The following is a 16,059-nucleotide window of genomic DNA, read 5'->3' on the forward strand; positions in this document are numbered from 1 at the left end:
AAGGGTAAAACGGGTATTAGAGCAACTACAACAGAGAAATGCAAATTTGAGATATAAAAACAATATTTACATCTCATTTTACACTTGAGGAAAATGAAGCAAAGGTTCCTCATTCGTCAACTCCTTTAGAGCTTACAAGTGTCGTTACGAGAGTCTAATCCATCCATTTTGCAGGTTTGTTTATTTTTATGAGGGTAAAAGTAAAATAGAGTTGAGGGAACAAAAATAGAATATTCAAGATGGGTTTAGAAAAAAGAAAACTAGACAGAAGACAGCCGTCTCAAGTACGTAGCTGGATAGAATGAAAGACGGGACAAGCATGCATGTACAGAGGTTGTGTTCGTCGAATTCTTTCTACTTGTTTTACTTATTACTTGGATTGTTTTCCGCATCGGTACGAGTCCGTTCAACAAAAACACAAAATATGAAAAAGAGAATCATAATCCTAATCCCGCAGAAGACACAACGCAGTTGCTGCCGCCACCACAACCACCTCGTCAGCAGCCACAAGGGTAGTTTCCCTAAGAAAATCACCTCCGCTTTGAATTCGACCTAGGCATTGCAGCACAAAAATTTCTAACCTGCAACAAGAAAACAGCCCCAACCAGATTTTGTCACCAAAATCGCCGCACCAGAATTCGACTAAGGCATTACGAAATGAGCATTGTCACGAGCAACCAAATACGCTCAATTTGGAAACTGAGCCTTGTAATGATCAAGTGAAACATACTCCACAGTCACAATACGATCCTCAAAAGCCCGTCCATGTAAACAATGTGCTGCCTTTAAAGAGGCTTCTGCTCTAACAAACTCCACAAAAACACACCCGGGCTCAAATCTTCTTGCAAGATCATAATCCTGGTCCTTCCCATGATCCTTTTCATTAATTTCACTCTTTCGAATAGCATCTGATTCTGTTCCAGCACTGCCCTCCTTTCCAGCAAAAGTTTCTTCTCTCTCAATACCAACTTCCTTTAGAGTTGAATCCTCTTTAGCCATTGATTTGCTTTCCAAGCTTACGTCCTCTATTTTAATATCAGTAACCAAATCATCACAGCATTCCGAAGCATCTTTCATACCGTTCAGCTGGTTCGGGTGTTCCCCAAGAAAATTGTTAGGTAGGTTGTCGCTTCCTTCAGCTTTCATATTATCATCTGATTGACCCATTTGACATGATTTTTCCTCTCTAAAACCATCTGCAGGCTTATCATAATAGAACCGGTTGTCTTCTGTGACTTCCTCTTCTTTTACTTGTTTGGCATTGTTTGGAATCTCCACTCCACTAGTTTCCCTGGTCTCATTTGCAATATGTTCTTCTTTACCGTCTATTTTTGCTCCAGTTTCTTCGGACTCTAAGCTCTTCTGGTAGCCTCCAGATTTCGCATCATTAACAGCTTCAGATGTCCCTGGGGTGATGATGTGATTGTTGCGATACTTGACAACCTTTGCAGATTTAATAGTACCAAACCTGCATGAGTTAAGGGCTTTAACACTTACTCAGATAAAGTTTAAAAAGAACATGAACAAAAAATGAATGCGAAATTTCTCAGGGACCTGGCACACTCTAATCGCACATCTTCCAGAACTTCTTCCATTTCTGGTTCTGAGAGCAGTGAGAAGTGCTCAAGATTGAACTAATTCACATCGAGGAACAATTAGGAAAATGATAAAAAAATTGATCCCAATATATTATACTAACAAACTCAAATATCCCATAAAAATTGTCAGATAAAAAACAATTCATCAAATAGTTCTTACTACAAGATACCCATTGTGTATTGTTTAGTTTTTCTATTCACCGTATGATTTTAAAATTTGTCTTGGTGACGAGAAAGTAAAAGACAAAGTCAGTTACTATAAGAAAAAAGAATTGAAACATAAAATCAAGCACAACCGCCATACCACATTTCTAAGCTTTAGGACCTGCGATGGTTGTTGGAGAAGTGGCTTTGCATATTCTGGTATCTCATATGATGTATTTCCACAATTTTCCTAGCATAAGTTTAATTCTTCCATCAGTAAACATGTCCAAGTCGTACCCAGTGCACAAGGCTCCCGCTTTACGCAGGGTCTGGGAGAGGTGAATGTCGGCTAGCCTTACCCCCATTTATGGAGAGGCTGCTCCCAAGTCTCGAACCCGAGACCTACCGCTCATGGGCGAAGGCACTTGCCATCGCACCAAGTGCGACCTCTAGTAAACATGTCCAAGTAAAATAAAAAAAACTGATAATGAACATCGTCTGAAAAGGAAGAGGGTGAAATTTGTACCAAGGATGATGCACCATGAATTGCTTGAACTGCAGTTAGCACTCTCCCTCCCAATTTCATACCGTTCAGACCCGCACATGCTTTGAGAGTAACTGATTGGTCTACATACTGACACAGCATCCAGATCTCATTAGCAAAAAGGAGGGGGCAATGGCAAACAACCAAACAACTAAAAGATACAACACTAGAGAGTTCAAAATCAACAATGGCAAACAACAACAAAAAGGCATGCGTCTTTTCCAAATAAATGTACTAGTACAACATGGTAATCAAACTACAAACAGATAAAATTGATGCTTACAAAAAACTTAGTACATATGTTTATAAAGAATATGCTTCAAAATATACTTCAAACAAAAATTAACTTGAGCCTTCAATATGCTCTATTACCTCCACAAAAGCACACGGTTCATTAAGTTTCTCGTTGACCTCAAAGTGGTATGCCTTCAAAGGTCCAAAGACACTAATTATCTCCAAAAGCTGGAAAAGCAGCATTAATGGCCAAGTCACTAAGTAGGTCAATGAACATAGGAACTGAAAGATGGGATCAAATTTGTTGGGAAAAGAGAACTATATGAATAATTAACATAATTTCATATTACCATTGTTGATGAAAGAGCATTTGAAATTCCACCAATGAAAATCTGCATAAATAAGCAGAGAACATGAAAGAAGTTCCAGGTATCAACAAAAGAAAGCAACATATCACAGCATTAAACATGTGGTACAGAATCAAAGAAGAAGAAAACATTTGAAAATTCAAAAAATCTGAAGCATGGCTATATTAGTAGAAGGTAGAACCTAGATGCTAGACATCACATGAAAAAGGGTTACGACCTCCCAGAAATAAAAAAACATTCATGCAATAAGATAGATGACAGCACGCATAGATTTAGTCACAAATAAAAAAGTAGCATGTTCTCTTGATGCATAGGAGCTAGACAAATGATTTATGCATTAAGGTATAAAGAGTAAGACTTAGGTACAACTCCTTATGTCAGGTTCCATAGGTTACGTTAAAAAGGTATAATTTGATGATCAGATTCAAGATTACAATTCATTACACTCTTGTACAATAGATGTGTACTATCACAAAAGTTCATTAAATTTTAACATCATAATGAATGTCACAACTTGCAAAACAAGTAAACTTTTCTTAATAAACTTTTTTTTTTAAGACATCGGTCATGACCATCACAGTTGATGCTGAATGGATCCTAATGAACTTCAACTGTATATTTCACATTATGAAACCCTTGACAGGGAGAGTGAGTCACAGTTAACTGGTTCATTGTTTATTCTTTTGATAAAATTAATCTGTTGTTTATTGCACACAAACCTTTTGACCTTTTAATGTGCTACCCATCTGTATGATATTTCTAGTACAAATATTATCTAACTCAGGATACCTTGTTGGGGGAATCCTTCACAACATCACTCATTGTCTCAACCGCGGCCATTGATTTCTCTGGATCACCAGTCTGCATGAAAATAGCAACTGTCTGAAAACCTGCTCCATGGATAGTAAGCACAACATACCTCAGAATTTGCAACGCAGTAGTAGAAAGTACTTCAGCCAAATAAAGTTTAAGCTTATAGCAAAGAAGAGTATAACCATATTGTAGGAACTAAAACTAAAAATTTAACGAAACCAGGGCTTCTGATTTCACTTTTGTTATCCAGAAGAAAATATGCATAAATACGACTCATTGTAATTAATTTGTTGGTCATATTTATATTTAATCAGATTGAATCTACCAAACTCCATAAAAGATCCTTTATGACAATCTCAATTTCAAATTTGAAAAATTGGTAAGGTAAACAAAAATCAATATGGTCTTTTATCAATGACATTAATTCGCATCCCGAGTAGGAAACCATGTAATTGACATATTAGGTATTATTTTCATCCCGTGCTAATGGTTCCATCAAAAATCTAATTAATTTATCATTCATTGAGTAGAGATATATAAGGTTCAAATTTGATAGAGTATAGAGTCAATCCAATGAGATCATCCATTATTCCAAGAATACCAATAAGCATTTACAGATAGAAAAATGTCAGGTTAGTCATTTAAATGGAAGATAATTTCAATAAATTGTTAAGTTGAAAAAAAAATAAAAATACATAATAGACTATAGTGCATCCATGATAAGCTAATACGCTAGCCTGTAGGAAAAATGAATAATGAATACAAGTCTACAAGAGAAAACATTTGGCCAGATGGTTTGTTCCCATGAAGGTGTGCAACAAGACAAAAGGCAAGACTGATAAGGATGAATGAGTTTATTCGGCAAAGGACAGACATATGAAAATCACCAGAGGACTTGAATTGATCTGTAACTGTAATAGTCTAATAGTCTAATAGTCTAATAGTCTAACACTGCTACTATCTATCTCTGCCCCACTCCCTGACGTCATAATTGGGCATCTCTGGACTGGCTGGAAAAACTGGATGGCTTCCATCTATTTGTCTAGAGCTCAAAATGGCAGTACTTATTATTATACTAATTAAACAATTAAGCACAGAATCATCCAGTGACAACAGCTAGACTCCTCAAAGCATGTTCCTTTTTTTCAATTATGTGTGGTGATGCTAAATACAATACTCAATGGACAACCGAAATTTCAGTAAAGTTTCAAAAACACTATAAAATAAGCCTATTACAACATGCTTATCGTGAAAAGGATGAAAGCTTATCAAGGCTCAAGGAGCAGATAATACCACTGGGAATGAGAGAAGGTATCCTAAAAGACAATATTAAATGCAATTTTTATGTTGAACATTAAATCAAGCCAACATTGTGGTCCATATCATTAATATTACTGCTTAAAATCCTAGATCAGTGACCCAAGTCCAAATCAAGAGAAGAAGCTGCAAGCACATCAAACTTGTCACTACACCTGGAAATCTTCTTATTTAGGAGTCAGCTTCATCACCATCCTGAATGTGAATTACGACACACCCAACATAAACATCCTATTTAAGAGATTACAACATGACAGTCAGAAAAATTCTGGTGTAACAGGACAAAATAAATAATTCCATGTACAACAGAAAGCTTGTGAAGCTACAGAAACATATCCCAATGTTATATTTAACAAGCAATCTTGATTCTGCTTCCAAGGTGAAATAAATAACAAGGCACCTGTGAAAACTAAAAATGCCACCAACTAAAATTTCACAGCAAATAACCAAACCCTAGTCTTAAGGATATGTCTCTATGACCAGCTCCATCTACAAAAGGTGCAATGACCAGGAAGTCAGGAACTCAAGAATAGGATAGATTCAATCCAATTCGGCTCGGCATTTTCTTGCATTTCATATGTCCATCGCTTCCATTTCATAAAGAAAAGAAGCGATGGAAGTATGAATAAAAAAAAAACAAATAGCCAAAGAGCAAACAAAATAACCACTTTGTTAGATTATGTAATTTGAAAAGCTATTTGTATTGAATGATTTCGTAGTAGTCACCCCTAAGACATATATGAAATAATAGAAAATAACAAGAAATAATATGTCAAGGATTCCACAGAGAAAATAACTGAAATACATTGTCAACGTATAACAGAGAAAAATAAGTGGTTAAACAGCTAAAATAAGAACAAAAAATTCAAGTAGCATAACTGCATAGATCGTATATCAAAAGAATAAGATCAAACAACTAAAAAGCAACATAAACCAGTATAAAGTAACAATGGGATAAAAAAATAAATAAATAAAATAAAAAAGGTAAGATGAGAGGAAAAAGTTATTTAATCATTCTTACAGCCACTTCAACAAAGTCTTTAGGGCGCCTTATTTTGAGAATAGAACCAGAGATGTCGGTGCCATCAAAAGATAGAGCAGCTATGGCGTCTTCCGGTGTAAGAAACTCCACAACAGCTTGACCTTTGTCTTTGGTAATCTGCAGTTAAAATAGTTAAGGCAGGCCTCATTCCTAAGTCATAATTGCTGTATCACAGGGATAAACATTCAAAATTTACTACGCTTACCACACAACTAATGCATGGGCGTGTTCCTGGGATATGATTGACACCCGAAGACAACAAAACATTATTAAGAGATTCCACTAAAGTATTCTCAGAGGTTGTAGACGGAACATTGTCTACATAAAGCCTCCTCATAGGCCGAGTAGCTTGTGTTAGTTGGACCGAGTCAACAGAAGCATTCTTCTTAGTCAATAAAGAATTAGGATGAACCCCAGATATAGATTTCCTAGTAGCCGAAGCAACAGCAACAGCAATAGCCATCTCATGTACATTTGAAGACATGTTACAGTTTGATGAATTAAAAATAGAAGCAATCGAACCAGATAATACCTTGTCAGTTGCCGTAGGGGGATGATCCCACTTGGCACTTTTCTTTTCAGGCGAACGGTCAGGTGGGGATGGAGTCTTAAGAGCAGACTCGGTTCTTCTCTTCCTCGGTGAATAACCACCAAGCCTTTTCACCGGCCCACCATGTCGGCGATGGTGGCTATTGGAGCCATTATTAGATATTCTACTCCTGTCAATATCAGAATCCTGTGTTCCAGGCCTGTCTTTGAGTGAATGTGAAGATATCTCGCTGCGGATCCTCAAATTATGAGATGTATAATTGTGTGCCCTTGGTGAGGGAGACCTAAATCTATGTGTATCCTCACGGTCTCTACTCCTTGACCGTTCCCTTTTTAGCCTTGAATTTTCGAAATTGAATTTTGATGATTTTTTCCTCTCCTTTCTCTCTGAAGTTTCTAACAGATGATGTTTCCCTGAATCATGCTTCTTTGCAGCATTTCTGTCTCTAATTTTTTCATCATATCCATTTTGGTATTTTCTCTTGGCTTCTCTTTCAGATCTTCCTCTGTTTTGGCTCATGTGTCTCTCCTTTCCTGTCAAATCCCTTGAATGCTTCTTTACAGATTCTTTTTGGAAGTTATCTGAGCGCTCGTCAATTTTTCTCCTACCATGTATTTGTTTTTCAGTTGTGCCTCCTTTAGCTTCAGTTCTTCTATCCTTGCTCGGTTTATCCTTCAAGCTTTCTGGCTCATGCCCTCCCCTAACTTTCCCTTTGGAAAAACCGTCTTCCGTTTTAGAACTCTTGGAATTATATATTTCTTTCTTTCTGGAATATGCCTTCACTGGATCCTCCGAGGCAGGCTTTTTATCAACAGGGGGCAAATCTTTATGGTGTCTGTGATCCTTTTCAGACTCAAAACTTGCAAAAGAATTTTTAACCATAGATTCCCTTGGTACATTACCTACATCTACGACTTCCTTTACAACACTATCACATAACTTCTTGTTATTCCTCCTAAGCATAATCTCTTCAAAGCTGAAAGGCCTTGTTCGAGCAGCGCTTTCTTCATCATGGTTAGGCAGGGCAATCTGGCTAGTTTTTCTGTTAATTTCTTGTAGCTGACTAGACGTGCTCATCTGTCCCAATGCAAGTGCAGTTAAACAATAATTGCTGAGGTTCTAATAGAGCATAGAAACAGTTTAAACCAGTGCGCAAAGAGGTTAGTAGCAGCCTTGTTTTCTATTGACAAGTCAAAGTGAATATTGCTGCACCAAGAAAAAAATGCACGTGATATTAGTCAAAGACCCATGTGGATCAACAAATTTTAGCCCCACTCACTACATTCCAGAACATAATGATAAAATAGTTTCAAACAATTCATGGATACCAAGAAGACTGTAAAAGGAAAAGAAACTATAAAATCATGAAAACTAGTGAAGCAGATCTCCATATTTGTTTTATACATGCTACATGATTGCGTGTCTGTATCATGTAACAAATTTCTTAACTATATGCATGATAGTAAGGACAATTTTCACTCCAAAATGTACACCATTCATGCAATGCAATCAAAGTTAAAAAAAAAGGCCATTGGAAACTACCCGTGTCTTTCTGTGTGGTACAGTAATACGCATTTGTAATAGCACATTAACGTCTTTTAGAAAACCAAAACCGATCCAAAGTTGATGAATTGTCCAGTGCATGCATGTGACATTCACTGCTAATGTATGCATCCATAAGTCTTTTACACTCCTAAGCTGTCGCACTTTTGATACATTATGATTCGTTTCCTACATTACCACACCAAACCTACCTAAATTATGAGTTTCATTCAAAAATACAACATTAAGATATGGAAAAGCGAAAAAGGTTAAAAGTATACAATTATTTATTCATGAATATATAAGTTACAAAATATGGGTAAGAACATTAATGATTTGTCTCTTTTGAACATTATGTACTATACTTCATCAAAATTAAAATGGCACCCAAGAATCAAGTAATTCAGCCAATTCTTTGGATTAAACACAGCAATCCCACTTTCACTTTCATTATCTTTTCTCTGTTTTCTCAGCAACCAAAGGCAACAAAAGCCCAGTTAAACCCCAACTCCAAGTTGCAGAAAAGCATTACCTCAACTTCTTAAGAAACGAATAAAGAAGCTACTTAGATAAGAAACGGTTATCTTTGCAGAAAAGCAGAAGAAAAGGTTGTACCTTTGGGCCGGAGATCCGGCGGCGAAGTAGGCCGAGAGAGGTGGCGTTTCCGAAGGCTTAGCGGCGGCAAGAGGCGGAAGTGGTAGTGGGGTGTGGAAGAGAGTGCAAAGGCATTTATGAATTGGTGGAGAGGGAGTTCCGGAGTTTGGGGGAATTGGGAAATTGCGAAAACAGGAAAACCTAATTGAGAAAGCAGAGAGGTGGTGGTTTGTTTATCCGCACACAAGGAAGTAGGGGTGTGCATTTCAGTCTACCGACTAACCCACCCGATTTGGGTTGGGTTGATATGGGTTGGGTTGGGGGTAGGGTAGGGTTGGGTTGGGTTGTAAACCTAAAAACATTTATTTCTATTAAGTTACTCAGTTAATAGGTGGATTGTGTAAAGTTGAAGTATTATTATTTTGATTAAAATTTATCCACTCGAATGACAATAGTTTTTAAACATACATGTATGATATATATTAAATAAATTTATACATGAAATTTAGTAACTTTTAAATGTACTTGTTTGTAATTTAATGCTTGATTTGAATGGTGAAATTTATGTATTAGTAACATGTACTGATATGACAACACCAAATTCACATGATTTAGGCCTAGTTTGACGTATAATTATATGCTCTCATACTTACATTAAGAATAAGAAAGAAACCGGCCAAGCCCAACTCGTGGAATCCGCCCAACCCAACTCGCCTAAGAATGACTTTGGATGGGTTGGGTTGCCGATTTTCTTAGGTGAAAAGAGTTTGAACAATTCCAATCCAAGCTTATTGGATAGGCCAACAAATTAAAGTCTAACCCGACCAACCCACCCGCACCATCCCCACAAAGAAGAAAGTTGTGCTTCTGCGAGGAGTTTGGTTTGCCCTTTTGCCCGCACTTGTATTATGACACTTCCATTCATCCCTCTATTTCTTTGACACTTAATTGGTTTATGTAAATCGTCAATACATTACATAATTTATACCAAATGGAGAATTTTTTCTGTTTGAAACCGGACTAGAGCCACTGAAAGATAGGGTGTGACTAGAGAGTGCTGTAGGTGTGGGCGTAAAAATCAGGAGATGCCGTAGGTGTGAATTTTTGTTTCTTGGCTGGTCGTCAATTGTTATGTTATTATTATTATTTTTATATAATTACAAATTTACAAGGAATATTATTACATTAAGCTAGATTTGAACTTTGAATGTAATATGTCAAAAAAAAAAGGCTAGCCATTAGTGTAAAACACCACTTTTGCATTGTCGCATAAGTAGAGTAGTAGAATGATAAGATCACGTAAATGTACTTCATATTAAAATAAAAAATTATTATTGGCACTTCAAAAATCTTATTTTACACTCCAAAATTTCTATAATTAGAAAAAAAAAATACACGTGTAAGGAGTTGTTTGGGCCCAAAATATTAGTTTGGGCCGAGTTTAGAATTGTTCTTAGCCCGAAAGCGTTGCTCAGGGGCTGGTCGTGTCCTATCATGAAGGGGTAGTTGAATCCTAATACAAAAATGAGTCTCGGCAGGATGAGGATGCGAAAGCTTGGGAATGAATGTGGCCTGATAAGGGGTTAAGTTCAAAGTCCTAATAAGTAGGACTAGCCTAGATAAGATTGGATCGGGGTAAGGAGTCCTACTCCGAGTGTAGTTTTGATTCGATCAGAAGCAAGTTTGCTACTATAAATAGAGGGAGGAGTGCATCATTCAAGCCCCCTCCAATTCAACACACAAATTGCCCTTCGCAAACTCTCTCAACAACCTTGAGATTTTTATTTTTTTTTTCCACCAACACATCTTCAGTTTGGATAAACAGCATTGTGAAGGCAACCAGTGATACCTTTAGTTTGGATAAACAGCACTATCGCCGTATAACTAGCCGACCGTGGAACACCTTCAATTTGGATAAACAGCACTACGTCGAGGTCGACTAGTTATCTATCCAAGTCTCGGTCGAGAAAGACTTTCGAGTCTTTATTGGCAGAGGTCATCTCATTAGCCCTTTTGGCAAGGTGAGGTGTTACAGTTTACCAGCGCTCAACACATTGAATGCCGAGCTATTTTATGATTGGATACTCACAAGTACATTTTAGAGTTCGGCACGCCAACGGCCGAACTACATTCACCATCAAGACATTTATCTCTTTCGAGTGTTTGTGTCCGTATAGTTTGGTACCGGTTCGGCGTAGTTACATTCTCACAACTAATATAACTGAGACCGAGCCCGGCGCCGACGATCCATGAACTTCGCAGAACTAGTAGCCTTGTCTTCAGGCTCTAGAACCCAAAGGTCGAGAGTGTTCCTTCCTTGGCCGCACATTGGCCCCTTTGTTAAGTTACACACTTCCGCTTTTTGGAATGACAAATGGTGTTAGTATTCACAACTTTAAGGGATGTTTAGCAAATTATTTTAGAAAGTTACCAAATTGTTACATACCTAAACCAAACAATTGTAAAATGTGGTTGCCCTTAGGTTGGAGAATTGCGAGTGTACCGTAGATATGAAGACACTATGAGAAATCATGTTTCTTGTTTTCTTGCTGGACAAAGCATATAGAAACAATCTAGCTCAAATTTATGGTGGAGTGGAGTCACCCTCAATGTCTCCAAAACATGGCAATATGGAGGCACTCCCTTACGGTTAGGATCCTCTCCGAATTATCTTTGTGAGGATTCTAGGGATCTTCATATCCTATCCGTTCATCGTACATCGTGCGGTCAATTTTCGTTAGATACTGTGTGTGTTTAATCTAAACTACATATGCTAAACTACATATTAAAACAACTCTCATTGTCAACCAAAACATTATGAATTTACCATTTTAATCATCTAATTAAAACTTAACATGAATAAGAAATATGGGCAGAAATGTAATTTCACACAACTAAAATTTTGTTGTTTTTTTTCAAGGCCTCACTTACATGTAATTCATTTGGATTCCATTCGGATTTGTGAGGATCTTAAGAATCCTCACCTCTTATCCGTTCATCGTACATCATACGGTCATAAATTATTATGATTTTTTTTATTTAAAACTAACATATGGCCATACACAAAGTGCCTGTCAAAATTTGTTTTTTTGTTTGTTTTTTTTTTTTTTTAATTTTTTTAAATAGGAGAGCGGAAGAGAGTGAGGGAATGTGGGAGTGGGGAAAGAGGGAAGGGGAGGGGGGAGCTTCAATTTATTTATTTATTTTTTAATTAGAGAGAGAATGGCTGCCTTACGGGGAATAAGGATCCTCGCTAGATCATTTTTGTGAGGATCCTGGGAATCCTTAAATCACATTCATTCATCATACATCGTGCGATCAGAAATTATTGTAAATTTTTTTATTTAAAATTGAATATAAATAGTACATGACGAAAACTGACTATCCAGTGTACAATGAACAAGTGTGATTGAAAGATCTCCGGAATCCTCCCAAAGAGGGTCCAGCGAGGATCCTATCTCCCCTAGGAGAGGCCTTGTTGCAGCCTTGATGAGCCTTAACAAGGGGAAGAGAACTGTAAACAAATTGAATCATCCAAACACCATAAGGAAGAAAATGGGCTGAGAAGATTAATAAAGGCTTATTATATTAACACCCCACAAATTGTTGAATAAACCTCACACTTAATACACCCCACATTTGCTTTTTCAATGAAAAATTATCTAAATGCACCCCATATACTTCCTCATAATATTCTCACACCCTACATTCTCAACATACACCTTACATTTTCTACATACACCCCCACATTCTTTATACACCCCACATTTTCATACAAACACTAGTTTTTATATCTCATTTCTTTTTTTTTGTTTTTTGTTTTTGTTTTTAGACATAAATTTTGCAGAGTTGCTGCTTTTCATGGGGCAGAAAATGAGATCGAATCCTATCTCCAAATTTGTGGGTAAATTATAAGGTGTCTGGACCTGTAAATATCTTAAAGGCTCTTTATCCAGTAGGGAGGATCACCTTCTATAAAGTGCATCCACTTTCATATGTCTAAGCTTGTGTGTCATTTTTCTATTAACAAAGATTTCATAATTCTAATTGGAAATCTACTTTTGTCATCTTTTTTAGGTGTGTTATTGTGCCATTGTGTTCCCAATTTAACTAGTATATATGGTTGGAAAAGACAAGATTCTTTGGTTCTATTTCAATATATAATATCCGTCAATACTTGTCATTTTCTTGGGATGCATTCTCTAAATGATTATCGCACACTTTTGGTTTACCTCATGTAAAACTTCTGAAACATCGAATTCGTGTTCCATTTGTCAAAAATAATTTTTCTCAACAACTTTTTGTAGTTTCGTTAGTTAGGATTTTGTTCAACAATGGAAGGTGGAAAGGGTTTTGATAGTTAAAGAAGATAAATAATACATTAAGTGATTTGGGGTGTATTTAGAACCTAATAAGGTCGAAATTGTCATTCCACAGTAAGGAACACAAGTTATTTAATATTAAATTTTAATATGATATACATTCAACATTATGTGGAGTGCTAATTAAAAAAACCTTAATAAATAGTCTGAAATTGCACAAAACAACTAATACTGTTCAAGGTTTAGAATAGTTTATAGCCTTGAAGGTTCATCACGAACTCAAGGGTTTAACAACAGACAATGATAAAAAAAAACGTCCAGCTACTAAGCAAACTTTGGCATAATCGCCTTTTCACCAAGATATTTACATTGCTAGCCTTCCGTTTATTTCAACGGACATTTTCCCTTCGGCGCACATAACGGGTTCTGTCATTGTATCTTGGTCTGTCCTGAGCTCTCGAGGGCTGCGGCTCCACCCTCCTCTGCCTCTCAGGTGATCTTTGAACAATTTCTCCATTCACATACAACTCAGCTGCATTGCAGAAAGTTACATGAGTTACGAGGATAGGTTGCATTTAGAAATTTGAAAATAATCGAGATAATTAACAAATTTAAGAACAAGCATCCATTTAAAACAGGGGTGAACTTGGAACGGAGGGAAGCCAATAAGCAGAAAAAGCATAAATCAAAGTTAGCAAATTGAAAGCAACACAGAGTAGACGAGAGAATATGGCATCAAATATGAGTTAAAAGCCTAAGGTGGTTGAAATATCAAATGACAACTTGTCACCAAATGTATCGACTCCAATGATTCCGTAACTCCACAACATAAAGAAGCAACAGAACAGGATGGAGTGGATCATTATGAGTCCATTAGCATTCAAAGCAAATCATCGCCACTGAAGGCTATTAGCTTTGCCAAGATGGACTGGAAGTTATTATAAAAGAAAAATATTGGTTTAATCAAAAGAACTGTCAGCAAGGTTATCTTTTTAATGATAAAGGTCATCAAATGTATCAACTCCAATGATTCCGAAACTCCACAACATTCAAGAAGCAACAGAACAGGATGGAGTGACTCATTATAAGTCCATTAGCATTCAAAACTAGACATTGCCAACTGAGGGCTATTAGCTTTGCCAAGATAGACTGGGAGTTTAAAGAAAATAAATATATATGTTAATTGGACAAACTGTCAAAAAGAATTTTTGAAAATCTAATGTTAGTCAATAATCAATTCATCGGAGCAACTTCATAAAATAAAATAAAAAAACCCAAAGAAAGATGAATGTGCATAAAAATTGCAAAACACTGAAATTTCATATAGCATGCTTCATCTCTACTGATCCGCATCTCCACAAAGTATAAGAAGTCCATAAGCATTCAAAGTTAAATAATGCCTGCAAGGGCTATTTAACTTCTCCAAGACGGACTAAGAATTTTAAAAAGAATTCCAGTGAACCGTAGTACATGCTAAGATACACATATGGTGAACTGGCAGTATCTCTAATTTATGTGCTCCACTAAGACAAGTACACACATGAACAAAAGTCTTCTCTAGCGCAAATATGCCGCTTTATTGAAAAGACCACGCTGATTAAAATAAGAACACACGAGATCTAATTCACACTAGTGCTTACACTTTAAATCCTTAAACACTTACCACCGTAGTCTTTGTACTCAGGATCAACATACGAATCCGGAAGAACAAAAAGAACACCGGGCAAGCCTGATAACAAGAAAATAATTCATAAAGTCAAATGATACAAGGAGACATGCACTCATGAGCTCACAAACATGCATAAACAGTATGTATAATCTAATAATCACACAGAAACTATAACACAGTTTCAATTTAATAGCACAAACCTTCAAGCTTATTCGAGGTCTCCTCATCAATCTCACAACCAAAACCAAAATACCTCTCACAAGAGACATTGTATATCTTCTTCTTTGCTTCTTCCTCGCTGGCACACCACAACAAGCAACAAAACTTTAGCGTAAACAAATTCCGAAGATACTAAACAAAATCAACCATTCAATTATATACATATCTTGATTCACAATTAAGCAGACATATCTATCAACGTCATTCGTCACACCACCAAGAACAATAGCTAGGAATATATAAGCTAAAATCTCCTAAAAATAGAAATCCCTGTAGAAAATACACTATAAATATAATTCAGATATATCAGAAACGTTAATTTTCTTTTTCCAGTTATTTTCCTTCATTTTCCCAGCAACCAAACAATAAATCAAAGAACCCATTACCTCCCGACGACCTTGGCCAGGGTTTGAACATAACAATCGATCATCTGCTGCTTTGTAGCACCCTCGCCGCCGGGCTTATCCATGACGATGAGCCAGTGCTCGTAGTCACAACCAGGAAAAAGCGGGGCCATTTCAGTGGGTGGACGGTCGCTGAAGTTCGAACCCGAGTTGAGGGGCGAGTAAGAACCGCCAGATCGGTTGACCCGGCAGCGGATCGGAATATAGCGGGTGGTAGGGGTAGGGAATCGGACGGCGTGGGAGAGAGGGGCGAGGGACCGACGGCCAAGCATGAGGGATGAGATGGAAGGGGGATTGGTGAGTTTGGAAGTGGAGAAGAGGCGTTTGGGTACGAGGAGAGAGATTGTGGGGTGGCGAGCGGTTGCGGTGGTGGTGGCCGTGGCCGTGGCAATAGCTCGGATTAGGGTTTGAACCATTTTTGGGAGACTGGGGGTGGAGTGAGAGTGAGGAAATGAGATGAGGGTTTAGAGTGGGAGATAGGGGTGACCGAGCATTTATCTTCGAGTTTTTGATTAGGTCTTTTGGGTTGGGCCACTACAACTGGTATTGGGCTACTTTCTGGGCTTGAAATCGATTTTTTTTTCAAAATAAGGCCCACTTCTCTATCGCTTCATTTCTATCGTGTGTGCAGTCAGATGGTTATGTAATAGGATTGTCCATAAACAATATTTTCAGAATCCATGATCAATGTTCATGCTT

General features: G+C 37.2%; 2 protein-coding genes across 3 annotated transcripts; both read right to left on the reverse strand.

The window, feature by feature from the left end:
- Positions 1-274: 274 nt before the first annotated feature.
- Positions 275-9,015, reverse strand: LOC126596554 (splicing factor U2af large subunit B). 2 transcript variants are annotated; one of them, XM_050263176.1, is made up of 10 exons: positions 8,768-9,015; positions 6,266-7,816; positions 6,040-6,177; positions 3,678-3,749; positions 2,871-2,912; positions 2,659-2,748; positions 2,269-2,376; positions 1,903-1,992; positions 1,555-1,634; positions 275-1,468 (listed from the first exon to the last, which is right to left on the reverse strand). In XM_050263176.1, the coding sequence occupies exons 2-10, from the start codon at positions 7,685-7,687 to the stop codon at positions 688-690; spliced, it is 2,823 nt and encodes a 940-aa protein (XP_050119133.1). In that variant the 5' UTR covers positions 7,688-7,816; positions 8,768-9,015; the 3' UTR covers positions 275-687. The 2 variants fall into 2 exon arrangements, with proteins under 2 accessions (XP_050119133.1, XP_050119134.1); XM_050263177.1 differs by having other exon boundaries at positions 6,593-7,816; positions 8,768-9,014.
- A 4,230-nt stretch (positions 9,016-13,245) lies between these two features.
- LOC126597155 (multiple organellar RNA editing factor 2, chloroplastic-like) lies at positions 13,246-15,839 on the reverse strand. Its single transcript, XM_050263921.1, has 4 exons — positions 15,343-15,839; positions 14,938-15,035; positions 14,732-14,797; positions 13,246-13,600 (listed from the first exon to the last, which is right to left on the reverse strand). The coding sequence occupies exons 1-4, from the start codon at positions 15,774-15,776 to the stop codon at positions 13,458-13,460; spliced, it is 741 nt and encodes a 246-aa protein (XP_050119878.1). The 5' UTR covers positions 15,777-15,839; the 3' UTR covers positions 13,246-13,457.
- Between the last annotated feature and the right edge of the window lie 220 nt (positions 15,840-16,059).

The sequence above is a fragment of the Malus sylvestris genome, chromosome 13 (assembly GCF_916048215.2).
Source record: "Malus sylvestris chromosome 13, drMalSylv7.2, whole genome shotgun sequence".
Taxonomy (NCBI): Eukaryota; Viridiplantae; Streptophyta; class Magnoliopsida; order Rosales; family Rosaceae; genus Malus; species Malus sylvestris.

Excerpts from the sequence above, each read along its gene's own strand:
- LOC126596554 (XM_050263176.1), bottom strand. The coding sequence starts at position 7,687 with ATGAGCACGTCTAGTCAGCTACAAGAAATTAACAGAAAAACTAGCCAG. Across the intron at positions 2,913-3,677 it reads TGAAGGATTCCCCCAACAAG|ATTTTCATTGGTGGAATTTC; the intron begins GTATCCTGAGTT and ends TTATTTATGCAG. Across the intron at positions 2,749-2,870 it reads ATGCTCTTTCATCAACAATG|CTTTTGGAGATAATTAGTGT; the intron begins GTAATATGAAAT and ends CTGCTTTTCCAG.
- LOC126597155 (XM_050263921.1), bottom strand. The coding sequence starts at position 15,776 with ATGGTTCAAACCCTAATCCGAGCTATTGCCACGGCCACGGCCACCACC. Across the intron at positions 14,798-14,937 it reads GACCTCGAATAAGCTTGAAG|GCTTGCCCGGTGTTCTTTTT; the intron begins GTTTGTGCTATT and ends TCTTGTTATCAG. Across the intron at positions 13,601-14,731 it reads TGAGTACAAAGACTACGGTG|CTGAGTTGTATGTGAATGGA; the intron begins GTAAGTGTTTAA and ends TCTGCAATGCAG.